Source organism: Mus caroli, chromosome 10, assembly GCF_900094665.2.
Source record: "Mus caroli chromosome 10, CAROLI_EIJ_v1.1, whole genome shotgun sequence".
Lineage (NCBI taxonomy): Eukaryota > Metazoa > Chordata > Mammalia > Rodentia > Muridae > Mus > Mus caroli.
Genome location: NC_034579.1, coordinates 69181499 through 69197707, shown reverse-complemented (window position 1 = coordinate 69197707; position 16209 = coordinate 69181499). Strand labels below are relative to the sequence as shown.

Sequence of the window (16209 nt, the reverse complement as noted above, 5' to 3'; positions counted from 1 at the left end):
GTCTCTACCTCCAAAGCGCTGGATTACAGGTTTGCCCCCACCCCCATCTTTGACATTTAGCTGGGCTCTTTGTCTCCGGGTAATGTCTGTTTACCTGACCTTCCTTCAGAAGAAAAATCCCATTGGGCTGGTCTGGCCAGAATCCTCCTCACTCCTGGCATTTCCTCTTAGTAATCTCCACTCACTGACCCTTACCCTGCTCCTTGGCTGTAAATTTCCATTTGCCTGCGCCGTACCTGGAGTGGAGCCCTGTCTACGCCACGGCAGCTCTTCCCTCTTGGAGGTATCCTGAGTATATCTGTCTTTGCTACCTTCACTGCTTTCTCGCACTGGAAATTCTCTTCTCTTTGCTAGGCTGGCACAGGGTGCCTCAGTGCCTTGACGGAAAAGCAAAAGCACGAGGAGACATTTGTTCACAAGCCGGCATCGGAGCAAGGGGGTTTCAAAGACGTTTGGTTTGATAAGCTAGCTTTGTTCACTTTCCACCGAGACCCCTAGCTTTTTAGTGGTAGGACTTAGAGGCCCTGGTTCAAATCCAACCATTCATAAGAGTCGAGGAGAAAATTCAAGGCATTGAAGTCAACAACTGCTGGGACCTGAATTTCTCTTTGCTAACTTGATAAACCCATAAAGGGGCCAGGCACCCAGTCTGTTGGCATTCTTGGGATCACCTTTGTATAGAAGTTAGCCCTGGTTCTTCCTCCAGCCCCATGCTCCCAGAAATAAGACTCAGACTCAAAAATCTATTTACCTTGGCCACAGTGCTAGGTTCTTCTCTCATTGGATGTGACTTAAGATATCCCATTTTTTTTCTAACCTATGTGTTGCCACACAGCTGGTTACCTGTGCTCAGGTTCCATGCATCTAGCTCATCGCATCTTGCTGGGGAATCTCCTTCGCTCCCAGAGCTCTCTCTCCTCTTGATGTTCCACCTTCCATGTCCTGTCTAAGCCATAGGCCACAGGCTTCAGCCATACAATACACAAGATGCTCTCTCTATACCCTTGAGTGAGTTGGGTAGTTGAAGCTTCAAGAAGGTACCAGGGCCTGGGATATGTATGATGTTAGAATGCGAACTCTGGGGGATCTGTGCGTATGCTGTTCAGGAAAGCAGCTGGAAACTGGGCCTATACCCCAGACAAAAAATGAGTAGGCTCTGGGACTCCTGCTTTTCCAAAGGGAAATGGTTTTATAACCAATTTTAGCCCAGGGCACCACCTAACCATATGCCCGTGGGCTGTAAAAGCTCACATAGGGAAACTATGGTATCAGCTGCAAGTACAAGTTTGACAGAAAAAAAAAATCAATCTCTGGGAACAAGAGAGGATATAACAGAGAAAGGAAGGAACCACGACAGGGCTGGCTATCCACTCCATCCCAAGAGTTAGGCCAGTTCATCAGCCTCACATGGGAGAGGCCATGGAACATCCAGATGGGATGGGGTGGGATGGGGTGGGGCAGACTCACCTGGACCTGGCCTTTCCCCATGAGCTTGTCTGCGCTCTCACCATCTTCCTTCGTCATCTTCATTTTGTTGTAACACTTTTCATAACATAGTATCCGCAGGGTCTGGGAGCCTTCTAGCTCTATCTCAAACTCCTGTGGTTCCCCAAAAGAAAGAAAGTTACCTGAGAACAGACAGGTCCAACCAAGTTTGCTGCAGTTCAAGGTCATGTCCGAACCACTGCCTGACAACAAATGGTACCCCCTCATTTGGTCCTGGCATCCGTGTGGGCATCCCTGTCACTACACTGTGGGTCTCTGGGTTTCTGGAAGCTTTCAAACCCTCTCAAACCTATTTCAAACTTGGTACACCAGCACCTAACTCCTTGATGCCAACAGCACTGATGATTATTAGAGATCGATATTTGATAAGTCTGGATGGCTTTACTATAATAGAAGACACAAGTCACTATTTATTTGTAAAAATTAACAGAGTATACGTCTCACACCAACGGCAGCCTCTAGGTGACGTGGGATTGATCGACATAGGCAAATTACATCAGACGAGATTTTAACAGTGGGGAACACATGTGAGTTCCTGCCCTTTCTCTTAATTCTGCTGTGAACTTAAGACTGGAGAATGAAATGGAGGTTAGGGGTACAATTCAGTGTTCAGAAGCTCAAGCTCCAGCTTTAGCAAATTCTAGTTTTTAAAAAACTGTAATCCATGGACAGGCAGGACAGAAGGCGCGATCCCTTGAGCTTTGTTGCTTAATATGGAGTTAACCTGCTCCTCTATCAACCCTCTGAGCCGCCAATGAATTCTGCGTTTTCCATCTGTGCTTATGCATGCAGGGCTCTACTTGGGCATGCAGGGCTCTAGTTGGGCATGCAGGGCTCTAGTTGGGCAGAGCAGCTCTTTCTAGGAAGATGTGTCAGGAGTATGTGAATTCCCTGGATGGCCTGCATGTACACACCAGGTAACCTAGACCTCTCAGGCCTCCCTAGAGCTTTGGAATGACAACTCCTACCTGGATCTTTTGCAACCTACCTAGAATCCATCTTTGCTGCCTCTGTGAGGGTCACAATTCCTCAACCTCCTTGCTTTCTATAGAGCCTCCTACAATGGGTCTCAAGTGGCATTTTTTTTTTTTTTTAAAGAGGGACGTTATTTACTATATAGCCCAGTTTAGTCTTGAAGGCTAGGCAATTCTCCTGCCTCTACTTCCATGTACTGAGACTACAATGTATCACTAAGCAAGCCTCATATGGCTTAATTCTGCCACCATCACAGCTTATATTTGGCCCTTTGTGCTGACATGTCCAGAGAGATAACTACAGGGACCCTTACATCCTTGTCCTATTTAGACAAAGAGTATAATGACAGATGATGCAGGGATGCTATGTAGCAAGGCCTGGGATCTGGTCCCACAGTCATACCGTTAGCGACATGATCAAGGCAGATTAGACCAAACTGCCTGGTGTTTCACCATTCACTCCTCAGTAGGCAAGGGCTGGGAGGCTGCTCCACTTGTGCCAACTAAAGCAAGGTTCTTTAGGGTTACAGCAACCACCGAGACCAGAGGTGGCAGCTTACAGGTCTGAGGACTTCATGCACACTGCCTCTGTACAATCATTCCACTCACAAGATCCAAGGTTTGGGGAGTACAGATAGCAGACTACACAAACCTGGTGTCTCAAGACCAAACACAGGGCCCTTGCAAACAATCAGGGAAGTCCAGGGGGCCAGGCCTACAGCCCTGACAAGCAGAGACTACAGACTTTGGAATGAGAATAGCCACATGAGCTCATTCCGGCTTCTGAGGAAAAATGAAATCGGAACCCTAACAACTATACAATAGGCTTTATCACGATTCAAGAGTCCTTTTAAAGTATTCTCTTTAAACACTTCTCTGGAAAAACAGGTTCTTTCTCTGTGCTGGGGTGGGTGGGGAAGTCTCCCGGGGACACAGAGATAAGATCTCTTGGCTGTAACACACACCTTCCTCCGCCCACCATCCTCTAGGAGATTCCAGGAATGCTGGCAACCCTGTGGCTTTCTTTTGGGGAAGCCCTTAGGGAGCCCCTAATCCAAAATTAGGATCTGTGGAAAACATCCTGGTGGAAGCGGGCTCCTCACCTCATTCCAGTTTGGCTCAGTTGTGTCCCTGTAGACTCGAGTCTTTGCTTTATTCACAAAATATCCAAAGGAATCCACCTCCAGGGTGCAGTACAGATCTGTGAGAAAGTGACAGGGAGAGTGTGACTAATTTCTACACTGCCAGCCTCTTCTTAAGAGCAGGTGCTATTTACCAAATCAGGAAACAAGGGTCTATCCTTCATAAAATAACCCTAACAGTGGCTGGCACGAACCTGGCCCCTTGTGCAATTCCCCTGGTCCTGCCAGAGGAGTTGGGAAACAGTACCACTACTGCTGCTATTATTACTATTACTACTATTATTACTATTACTATTACTACTACTACTACTACTTCTTCTTCTTCTTCTTCTTCTCCTCCTCCTCCTCCTCTCCCTCCTCCTCCTCCTCCCTTTGTTTTTGTTTTGTTTTTTTCAAGACAGGATTTCTCTGTGTAGCCCTGGCTATCCTGGAACTCACTCTGTAGACCAGGCTGGCCTGGAACTCAGAAATCCACCTGCCTCTGCCTCTCAAGTGCTGGGATTAAAGGCGTGCGCCACCATTGCCCAGAAAACAGTACTTTTAAAAACGCCCACTTCCATATAGCTCAGTAATTGGTTGCCAAAGCCCCTTCAGTGACAGGGAACCTATGCTGGGTCTGCAGAGAGGAAGGGGACGGAGGCACCAGCAGCCAGGGCTGGGTGAGAGATGTTGCAAAGAGTAGCCACAGCAGACGTCCCCTATCCCGGAACTGGAGACTCAAGGGAAGCTCCTATGATCTGAGCAGAGCCTGATATGAATGTCACCAGGCAGAAGTAGTGCACAGGAAGTTCTACACCTTCACAGGAAGAAAAGGAGGCACCTGTCTGGCTGTGTGTGTGATCTGGTCAACTCTAAGTGGCAAAGGGCAGAAGGGAGGAAGTTCTGCATTTTAGAAAAGACCCGGATGAGGAGCTAGGGAGGCCACATCAAAGACTTTGAGGCAATATAGACCAAGATGAAGTGCCATGATGTACCATGATGGATAATGACATTTGACTATGGTGGAACAGGATAGCTATCAATGACAGTGTCAAGAGTCCAGACAAATAGATTGAGACATGGGTGGGGGATGGCATCAGGCTTACAGCAAAGAGTCACAAAGTGGAACAGAGGCTGCAAGTGACTAGGTTTGGCTTGGGAATGTTAAGTTTAAAGAGTATGACATCACACAGAAAAGTACCATAGAAAGTCAGGAGAGGTTAAGTCCAAGTTGGAAAGGCAGCTGGGGCATCATTTTCCTGTTACTGGATGAGCCCAAGGGGCTGTGGGGAGGCCTGGTAAGGGAGGAAGATGCTCACGGCGCATCCATCTGGTTAATCTTAGCAACTCACTGGATGTATGCTCTGCAAACAAACTGCTGTGAGAGATTATCTACGCTAACTGAGATGCAAAGACCTACACTAAATGAGGGTGAGATACCTTTTGACAGATTGACTAAAAAGAGAAAGCAAGTAAGACAGTTAAGACTGTCTAGAGTAAGCTGTCCTCACTCTCTGCTTCCCTACTGGATACAATGTAACCAGCTGTCTCAAGCTCCTGCCTTTAAGACTTCCACACTATGAAGGACTATGACCCTTCTCTCCTTAAACTGCATTTGTTGGGATGTTTGTGGCAACAACCTAAAGAGTAACTAATACAAGAAAGTCTGAGCATGAGTGAAGGTCAGGGATAGGGTAGGGTGGGGTAGTGGTGGTGGTAGTGTGTATGTGTGTGTGTGTGTTCCTGTGATAGATCCGACTGTGATTCTAGGACCTCGGAACTAGTTTGTTGGAGAAATGTGGAAGAGTCTGGAACTTTGGGTTAGAAGTGCCTTTGAATGCTGTGAGCAGTTCAGTAAGTCATCCTGGTGGGAGTGTGGAGGACCAGAAGGCCCAGAGAAATTAGACAGTGGAGGCCTACCTCATTAGGTTTCAGAGAGGAACTGGGAAAGAGGCCATTCAGGTTATGATCTGGCAAATATTCAGGATATGAGTGAGGCTGAATTTAAAGAATAACAGACTAATTTGTTTCATGGAAGAAATTTCAAGGAGAGATGACATCCAGGCTTTGGTATGGCTACTGCCCATTGCTCATATCCAGACATCAAAGATGTGCAGTTTGTTAAGGAAAAGGGCTTGAACAGGTTGAAAGCTATAGCCAAGGCCAAACATGGCTGAAATTGTCAAAGACAAACCTTGTGCTTTGGACAAAAAGAAAGGTGCCCCGAGGTGAAGCAGGGCCCCATGCATCAAATTCTCCAATGTGAAGTGCAAATTCATTTGAAATGAGACAGTCTAAACTAAGTGTGGTGGTTTGAATATGCTTGGCCCATGGTAGGTGGCACTATTAGGAGGTGTGGCCTTGATGGAGTAAGTGTGGCCTTGTTGGAGGAAGTGTGTCACCATGGGGGTGGGCACTGAGGTTCTATGGTTAAGCTCCACCCAGGGTGGAAGAGATTCTCTTCCTGGCTGCCTTTGGATCAAGATGTAGAACTCTTGGCTTCTCTAGCACTAAATCTGTCCAGAAGCTGCTTTGCTTCCTAACATGATGACAATGGACTGAACCTCTGAACCTGTAAGCCAGCTCCAATTAAATGTAGTCCTTTATAAGAGCTGCTTTGGTCATGGTGTCTCTTCAAAACAATGAATCCCTAAGACACTAGGAGTGCCACCCTGCTCCTGGAAAGCAACTGTCCAGTTTCCTCAGGGTCAGTGCACAGAAGGTGAGGCAAGCAAATGTGGTGCAAGGGGGCCAGGTTCCATCCCAGGCTGGCAGCAGGGCTGTCTACATAGTACTGATTTTACGGACATGACAGATGCAAGACTGAGGGGGTCATGGGATCTTGCACAATGGTTCCAGAGAGCCACACAATGTATAACAGAGCTGTAGTGTCTTCAAGAAGGCCCCAAGAGGCCAATGAGTAAAGCCATGGGGGTAAAGCCCAAGTTGCAACAGAGACCCAGCATGCTGAAGATGCCAGGGACCATGGATAGCTACCAAGGCATGCTGCCTGTATGGGGGTAGTTCTGACCAAAGGGAGGGGCTGCATGTGGCAGAACTGGGCAGGGGAGAGGCTACCCAATGCTTTTGGAGTTCAGACAGTTCCATCATGGGTCCCGGATGCTGACTGATTTAGCTGCAGGATTTATGTTTGCCCTGCTGAATGTTAATTCTTGCTTTATTCCTTCATCCCTTGCTATGTGCCCCCCATTCTTACCTTATGCTATGATAATGTATATTCTGTGCCATTGCATGTTAGAAACATGTAACTTGTTTTTGTTTTATAGTATATCAGATAAGATTAGACTTGAGACTTTTAAGCAGTGTTGATGTTGTAAAATACTATGGGGAGTTTTGGAAGTAGAGAGTTTATGCATTTTACAGTTGAGATAGTCTTAAGGCTATGGGGGCAAGGGGCTGAAGGTTATGGCTTCAAAGTGATGTTTGGGTGTGAAGTTGACAAAGTATGGAATTTCAATAGCTAATCTTGATCATTAATAGGATGGGAGTTAGAATCACCAAGGGGGGAAATTATCTGAGAAAATTATCTAAGGACAGAGGTGAGAAGATCCATCCTAAATGCCTATGAGCATAAAAAGGACAGAGTGAGCTGAGCATTGGCCTCTGCTTCCTGAGTATGGATACAATGTGGTCACAGTCCCTATTGTGATGGACTGTACAGTCCTGTAACTGTGAGCCACAATAAAACTTTCCTTAAGTAATTGTTGCATTTTGTGTTACTTTGTATTTTCTAGTAATTTTAGAAATTGTACTTTGTAGCATCTGTCACAGCAATAAGAAAAGAAACTCACATAGGGGCCCATGAGATGGGTTAATAGGTGAAGGAGCTTGTCGCCAATGCTGAAAATGTGAGTTCAATCCCTGGGATCCACATGGTGAATCCCCCTCACATACGGTGGTTGAACTGAGAATAGCCCCTGCAGGCTCATATGTCTGAATACTAGGTTCCCAGTTGGTGAACTGCTCAGGAAGGATAAGGAGGCGTGGCCTTGTTGGAGGAGGCATGTCACTGAGGGTGGGCTCTGAGGTTTTGAAAGACTTGTACAACTCCCAGTGTGCTCTCTGCTTCTTACTGTGAGACTGCTCAGCTGCTGTTCTACCCACCTGCTGTGGTGCCTTCAATCTGCCATCAGGGACTCTGGCCATGTAAGCCCAACTAAAGGCTTTCTTTATAATTGCCTTTGTCATGGTGGCACCCATGCAGATATATGCAAATAAATAAATGTAAAAAAATTTAAAAAGGAAGCTAATGTAACAGGTAAATGCCAGTATACATACAAATGCAAAGAGAAAAAGAGTTTGACATGAATTAGCCTGTTACAGCTTCAGAGTACATCTGTACTCCAGCAGTTCATCTATAGCAACTATATGGCTTGATGGCTGTATTTTGCTTTTTTTGAGACAGGATGTCACAATGCAACCCAGACTGTCTGAGAATTCATGATCCTTCTGCCTCCTGAGTGATTGGACTGTGGGTGTGCACCACCATGTCCCACTTTGGTAATTTCTGATAAGTTAAAAAAAATTTATATAAATAATGCAATAGTTTCAGAAAATTATTGCAAATAATTTTCTGCCTCCTTGAGTCCAATCATAAGCAAGTTTCACCCTTTTAATCTGACACTCGATAGTCTGTCTGACTTCAACCTTTGCATTTTCTACAAATTTAACATACACAGAATGATACAATATCTAGATTTTTTGGTATAATTTCCTTTTGGTGTGTTCATCTAAGTTTTTTCATCTATCAATAGCCAGCTCATTCCTTTATTTTTTAAAAAAGATTTTAGATTTATTTATTTTATGTATGAGTATACTGTTGCTGTCTTTAGACACACCAGAAGAGGGCATCATGACCATTACAGCCACCTGCTGTGGTGCCTTCACTCTGGCACATGGTGGCTGCATGTGTGTATGACGTGTGAGCTGGTGCCTTTGTGTGCTCACGGTGCATGTATGGAAGTCAGAAGATGGCATCTAGGGGTAGGTTCTCCCTTTTATCATGGGTTCCAGAGACCAAACTTAGGTGCTCAGGCATGGACAGCTTTTCTACCCATTGAGCTACCTCATCAACTCGCTCCTCGTTATAAAATAAAAAAACTTAACAGCATTTTCCTAAGTGCTTGGCTTTAAGAGTTTTCCTGTATATTCTAGACAGATCCATTCCAGAATCTGTCGAGGCTCTTGTTCTGCGGCAACTGTGGCAAGGGTCAAAACTGCACTTGCCCTTTAGTCTTGTACCAAGGGCCTAAGAGCTGGGGAGGGGAGCTAGGCTAGGAGATCAGTACAGCTGCATTGTGCCACCCTCAGACAGGAAGAGCAGCTAGCTGGGAGAGAGAAGGGTGTACTCTTGTCCACTCAACACAACAGCTAAGTCTCCTCCTGCTGATGGCGTTGTGGGGCCGCTGCACAGGAGGTTAGGCTTCCTGGCATCTTGCCTCCTGCTATCAGGCTTTGGGTTCAAATTCCAGACCTAATAATTAAAAGACCTGCCAGCAGGGGGCAGCTCATGTCTGCAGGATCTGAGACAGATATCTGTGGGGGGGGGGTGGGATGGGGGGAGAAGCAGAGGAAAACAATCCCATTCCCAGCAGGCTTCAACCAGCATGGCCCCTCAAAGAATGGCACCCCCCAGTGGACAGGTGGATATCTGCCTGGCTTCCCTGGGTAGCCCAGGCGTCCTGGTCTTCTTAGGGGACAATTCTTCTTAGTTAAAGTTTACTCATAGGGTCCATCACATCCCCTCCCTGAGCTACTTACTTGAGCTCTGCTTAAAACCGGTGGCTGAGTGGACGATGACATGCAGGAAGCCGTAGAGTCCAGGAGACTCGTCATCTGTGCAAGAGACCAAAGAGGTTAACCTTGCACCTCACCAGGACGGGAGGGTAGGGCTGATCCAGCACTGGGCACAGTAGTATCACTGTCTGAGTATGTGCCCACTGTGGATTCTGCGTTTAGAATCTGAGGGTCTAGTTGGCATCAAAGCACAGGCAAAGGAGTGACCAAAACACAGCTCCAAAGCAAGGAGAGGGGTCAGGGTGACATGGGTGTGGGCAGAGGAAGCTTGTCTCTAAGCACAGACCCCTGTGCGGCACTGAATACAAAACCTTGCATGACTCAGTGTGAGCCCATGTTTACATCTACCATATGCCACAAGCCTTATGGCTATGGGGACAAAAGCTGTACAGTCAGTCACATCGACTGTCCAGCAATAGCTTCAAGGGGAGAAACTGCTCCAAACAGATCAGCTGGATATCTAGGAGCCCAGCCCTACCTTCTTTGTTGATGGTCAGTGGAATGTGGTGAACCGTCTGAAGTTTTACACATGAGTTGGTCAGCATTTGTAGCTCCACAGATGTCAGAGAGAAACTTTTGAAACCTGAGGAGGCGGAGCAGGTATGGAGACAGGTCAGGTTGGGTTGGCACTCTCGTATAGTATAGGAGGACTAGCAGGGCCCCACTTACTGGCTCCCAGTTGAAATGCAGGTTTAGCCCCAGAGCAAGATGAGGCCCTGGAGAGCCCAGGCCTGAGGGCTCCTGAGAGGATTGTCAATACTGCTTACAAACTCATGTTCACAAGCATTAACCTGCCACCGGAGTGCTGGACACATCGGTCTGGATACATCACCTTGGTAGGTCTCCCCAGACAGACATCAAGTAGCTCTGTCCTCTACTCTGCTAAGGTGGGTTTGTGTCTCTCTGTCTGGGTGCACCTCTGAGCAGGGACAGATGCTGCCAAACTGGAGATGGTTTGGATCCCCATGTTAAGCCAAGAATCTCTGAGACACAAGCCCTGGCAGAAGCCCCTTGGTCTCTTCCAGGCCACAGAAGCACTGAAAGGAAGGCATAAATGATGATCATGCCTTAGAGACGAGAGTCCAGGATGGTCAGAGGCATGCAGAGCCCACAGCTGCCTCTGCAGAAACTGAACCCCAACGCCACCTTCAACAGGAGCTGCCCTCGCACTAAGGAAAAGCCGGCCTTTGAGGACACAGTTCTTGGCTAATGGGGAGCAGCTGCAGCCCCAGGCTTTGGGGTGAGATCTACCACTCTATTCCCAACACTGTCCCAGGACCCAAAGAGCAGATAACAATTCCAGAAAAGGTAGTCACCAAGAGGAGGAATTGCCTAGAGAGGGAAGGGGCCATTCCAGTGAGGTCTAAGTGTCTTAGGGTAAGCTAGGCAGAGGACAGTGGACCAACACAGTATGGTTCCTTAGGTAGGTCCAGCCAAAGGCTCTTCCTGCATCACTGCCTGCAGAGGCAGGGCAATGGAGTCCCCAGGGGAGTAGCCGGTGAACAGAGGAGGCCCAAGGAGACTGACTGGAGATTATGCCATAAAGGCCTGGCTGTGACAGGTGAGAGGGCAGAAGGTGTGTGAGCCTGTGGAAGGAACAGCTGGCAAGAATGAGGGATTTGAGTCAGTCTAGGGTAGGAATCTCAGGTCAAAGGGCACACAGATGGGTGGGAGAGCACACAGGGGCTGGGGAGCTTTCTGTGCTTGCAGACTTAGGCGGGGCTCCACACATCTGCCCTGGGTCTAAAGCCCCTCCCCAAAGAATAGCCGAGTAGAGAAACCAGGAAGGGAGGGGAGGGGAGGGGAGGGGAGAAGAGCTAGAACATCAACAATGGCCCACAGAGAATCCATCTGCCCCCAAAGGCCGAAGGCCAATGTACTGGCTGGTTTTGTGTCAACACAAGCTGGAGTTATCACAGAGAAAGGAGCCTCCCTTGAGGAAAGGCCTCCATGAGATCCAGCTGTAATTAGTAATCAAGGGTGGAAGGGACCACTGTGGGTGGGACCATCCATGGGCTGGTAGTCCTGGGTTCTATAAGAGAGCAGGCTGAGCAAGTCAGGGGAGGCAAGCCAGTAAAGAACATCCCTCCATGGCCTCTGCATCAGCTCCTGCTTCCTGACCTGCTTGAGTTCCAGTCCTGACTTCCTTTGGTGCTGAACAAACATGTGGAAGTGTAAGCTGAGTTAACCTTTTCCTCCCCAACTTGCTTCTTGGTCATGATGCTTTGTGCAGGAATAGAAACCCCTACTAAGACACCGGGTTCTCCAGGTACAGGGAAAACTCACATTTCTTCTGCTGCTCGCGGATGCTTTCTCTCCACTCGGCTCGCTCATAGTCAGAGGAGATAAGGAATGTGTAACTCTGTGGTGAGCAAAGACAAGAGCATGCCCCAGTTATCTCCAAGTCTGGCTGGATCGATACTGGGAGAACCCAGAGGGCTGTCTGAGGAGACACACACCAGCTGCCTGAGTCCAGGTGTGCTCAAGGCCAAGCTGGTTGTTTTGTACGCTCTACTGTACTGACTGTACTTGGGGCTATGGTACCCAAATCTAGTACGACTGTGTCCAGCATAGGCCTTACTTGAAATGTCCGGGTCAGGGGATGACTCTGGCAGAAGGGGGACAGCTGAAGAATATGGAGGGGTTATGAGGCAGTTCTTTAAGGTGAGGGTTGATGGCCATCCAACCTCTGCATCCAATTGGGAAGAAGACAAGACGGAGACAAGAGTCTACAAAGTCTGTCACCTGTCTTCCCTGCCGTGTGCTAAAGAGTAAATCATCTTATGTGTTCACAAGTACATATGGTGCTATGGAGGGAGTCTTGGGCTACAGATGGCACCAGACCGGAAGAGAATGTCAATGACCCTGGAGTTCCCCAGGCAGAGTTCTTGTACTCAAGGTCACATTTGCGAACACATGTACACTGCCTGCCCTATTCCCTCCCTGGAGCCCTTACCACTTCCCAGCTGTAGGAGCTGAGTCATCTGCTATGGAGACTATAAGCCCAAAGCATCATCAGAGGGATGTGTACCCTCAAGGGACATGTGACATGCTGTGGTGATCTCTTTCCGAATGGGGATGCTCCCCTGTGCTGAAGAACAGCTATTGCAAAGGGACACAAGAGCTGGGGACGGAAGGCAGCTGGGAGAGTCTGGACCACAGCTGGCACTCACCTTGCCGTTGCGACTGTGAACCCGGAAGGCCATGCTGGGGGACATTAACAGCAGCAGTGACTCCTGCTCTGACAGCTTCTTCCTCAGCCTCTCCATGACCTTGCTGCCCTTGTTTGCTCTCTGTGGAGAGAGAACAGCCCTGCCTTTTCTTCTGGAACCAATGTCACCTGCTCCTCCTCAGTTGTGGCTCGTTGCTCTCCACCTTTAACCCTGGGCTCATGTGACACAGAAATCCCATCTGCCTGCTCATACAGCCCAGGACCTTCCTTGGCTGTTGCTGGTGCCCCTTAGAGGATGTGAAGAACCTTTTTCTTAGGGCTGAGCCCCAGGACAAACTAGGGATATGCTCGTTTAGGCCCTTTCTGAAGGAGTCAGGTTGCCTTATAAAAGCAGAGGAGAGGCCTTCAGGTTTTTTTCAAAACCTGGACAATATTCGGGAGTGACTAGGACCTAGGGGACCTTTTCTGCCTGCTCCCTGTCTGCTCGGAGACACTCTACTACAGAAACCATGAATAAATGACCTATTATCTACTGTGGTCTTGGGTCTCCCTTTCTGAAGCTAGGGGGGTTTGCTACATGCTGCTAAATGTGCTACACTTGCAGTGTGGCAATGGAGGAAGGGGGCATGCAGGCTGAAGAGGACCTGTCCTGCTGCGATACCTCACCAGGGATTGAGAGAGCATCCCTGAGCTAAGGCCCTTCTGAAGATACTGCTCATTTGTGGCTAATGCCAGGGCCCCCACTCTGGCCTGGATTAACCCCGGACTCTAGGGGTTCTCATTCTCACTCTTTACTTCTAAAACTTCTATTAGTTTTCCAGAAAAAAAAATTCAGGAGCCTGTGATCCAAAGCAGCTGGAAGGGCCACACTCTCCAGCCTCTCGTCCCAGACTGCGAGCCCTCGACAGCCTAAGCAGGATGCCACTAAGTGATTACGCACATCTCCCTGGATACTGCCCGAGATCAGCATGGTGAACCTCAAAAGCTCCAGAGACAAGGACTTTGAGGTGTGACAGCTCAAGGCCATACCCTGGAGGCCTCTATCCTGCCTAGGAGTCCAGGCTCTTGGCTTTTCCAACTCCTCTTACGCAAAGCACTCAAACACTTGCATGCAAACCCAAATCAATCCATACCCTATTCCCTATACACTGCTGGGTGAACAAGGTGAAATGCACATACATTTGAAGTTCCAAATATGGAGGAGGCTGAGGTAGGAGGGCTGCTTAGGGTCAGGATACTAGCCAGGACAACTCGGCAGATTTTTTTTTTCTGGAAAACTTTTAGAAGTTTTAGAAGTATAAGGTGTGAGAATGGGGACCCTTAGTGTCTGGGGTTAATCCAGGCCAGAGTGGAGCCTGTGTTGTAGAACCCAAAAGTAAGAGAATGCTTCTTTTGTCCCAAGTATGCACCCTTTCTCTGCCTGACGCTTTTCATTTCAACTTGACGTAACTTGGGGGTGGTGGGAAATGGTCCTCCCGCCCTGTATACCTTTCTTGTTCAGGATCTGTGAGTAATAACCTTCCAGCTTGTTTCCTATAGAGGCAATATATTAAATTTACATCTTCCATGAGAAACATCAGAGCCTACCCTAGGCCAGGTTTTCTTAGGATGCAAGGATGGGGCAGAGGAAAAGATGAGAAGTGGGGAGAGGAGAGGTATAAAGTTCGGCTCTTAACATCTGAGTGATGGAGAGGCAGGCGTAAACTGGCCTTGGGTCAGGCAGGAACCACAGGTCACCCAGGAGTGCAAACAAGCCTCTGGTTCGAGAGTCTCTGGTTACATGTCAGGCACCTGGATATCAGGCAGTTTTACAGACAAGGCAAGTATCCTATAACAGGACTCTGTGGGCACCATCACCAGTAAGTCTCATTTCCCATTGGGGCTGGCTTGCTAGTGACTTTGGTATGAGAGTTCGAATTTAGTTGGAGGCTCTCAAAACAACCAGAGTCCATCTAGGATCACATGGATAGTACTCTGGGAGCTGGGAACTCTCAAGGGTTCCAGCAGATCCTGGAGACCAGCTGTGGGGCCAGACCGAGGAAGCACCTGTGTGCTGTGCACATGAGGGCTTGCTGTGCCCTCAGACTACATAGAACCTAGTACGTGCTCTCTCTGACAGTCGCACCTTCTCTCGTTGGATGTCGCTTTTGATTTGGGAGATTTTGATCTTCAAGGCATCCAGTTCCTCATCTGGCACCAGAGGGATGTTGGGTAGCGCCTCCAATTCATCCACCATCTGGAAGCTGAGGTCCGTGAGCGGAATGTACCATTTACAGTCATATTGCTGGGTTTTGCTGGGGTGGAGAGGGAGTGGAAACATTAACAGACCGACCTTTCCTTCGCTAACATTACTGCTTTTGAGGGCTCTTTACCTGACTTTAAAAGTCCGCACATGTCTCACATAACAAGCTAGGCTGAGGCTGACTGACAGCAGGCATTGGTGGCCCCAGTTTTGGACAGGATAGGACACAAGTTCAGAACCATAGAGTTTGAAAGGCTGTGATCTATCTGTTAGGATCACTTCACTTGACTGTCAGGGTGGAAGTTCCCTGCTGAGTGGATTGATTTAAGTTCATTTGCACAAAGTCAGTAAAAATGTGTAGGGGATCCCACTGTGTTCTGGTGTGTTCTAACATGATTATCTTGGCACCATTCTAACCTGATGTATCCTGGGCAAATCTCTGGTGGTGGTGGTGGTGGTGGTGGTGGTGGTGGGGTGAGAGTGTGTGCATGCGTGTGTCTATTTACTAGTGGTGGTATATATAAAACTTAGAAGGCATCACAACTTAGACAAAAATGCATATCCCTCCTAGTACTTGCCTGCTGACAGGGGAGGCTCCTGCTCCAGCCCTGCAGCCCCAGACACACACTCTTCTAAGATGATGTATGAAGAGAGCTTCCTCCAACAACACAGGAGTCATAACCTTGTCTGCCCCTCATTACAGGAGGCAAAGACAAGTCACTGGCCCTGACATCTCCAGATGGCTAGTGACAGTGCTGACTCTGAGCCTGGCTTCTTATATATACACGGCAACAATGTAAGGAGCAGGAGGCTTGGCAACACTGTTATTTATATCTTTCAGAAACCCACCCTCCCCAGCATTGTGGCGAGGGACCAGGCAGCTACAGATGGAAACAATGTAAGAGGTGGGAGGTCTGGCCACATTGTTACTCATGTCTGTCAGAAAGCCGCCCCCCTGAGCCACCAGGGACAGCGACCATCACTCACCCTCCACTCTGCTTCTTCAGCTTGGTGCAGAGGAGCAGGTCAGTGAACAGGAAGATGTGACGCAGCTTGCGGGCCCCCTCCACCAGCTCCACCATAAAGCTGTCCTTCAGCAGCTGCCGGTGCTACGGGCACAATATGGACAGGGGGCAAGTCAGGGTGACAGATATGTGGGAAGGGGGATCCTGGGCCCTCTGGGATTAGAAGGAGCAAGGAGACCACCTAGAGACCTCTTTGGGGATTTTCACTCCCTGTACCTTCTCTCAAGATTTATTTATTTATTACATGTAAGTGCACTGTAGCTGTCTTCAGACACACAAGAAGAGGGCATCAGATCTCATTACGGATGGTTGTGAGCCTCCATGTGGTTGCTGGGATTTGAACTCAGGACCT

At 48.3% G+C, this 16209-nt stretch overlaps 1 protein-coding gene across 1 annotated transcript in view; it reads right to left on the bottom strand.

The window, feature by feature from the left end:
- Positions 1–16209, bottom strand: part of Bcr (BCR activator of RhoGEF and GTPase) — a 124024-nt gene that overhangs the window by 15445 nt on the left and 92370 nt on the right. The window contains exons 9-16 of the mRNA XM_021173661.2: positions 15820–15941; positions 14716–14884; positions 12592–12711; positions 11705–11780; positions 9897–10001; positions 9383–9457; positions 3584–3681; positions 1468–1599 (exon numbers count right to left, since the gene is read on the bottom strand). Of these exons, the coding sequence (XP_021029320.1) occupies positions 1468–1599; positions 3584–3681; positions 9383–9457; positions 9897–10001; positions 11705–11780; positions 12592–12711; positions 14716–14884; positions 15820–15941 (897 nt within the window). The remainder of the gene's footprint in view (positions 1–1467; positions 1600–3583; positions 3682–9382; positions 9458–9896; positions 10002–11704; positions 11781–12591; positions 12712–14715; positions 14885–15819; positions 15942–16209) is intronic.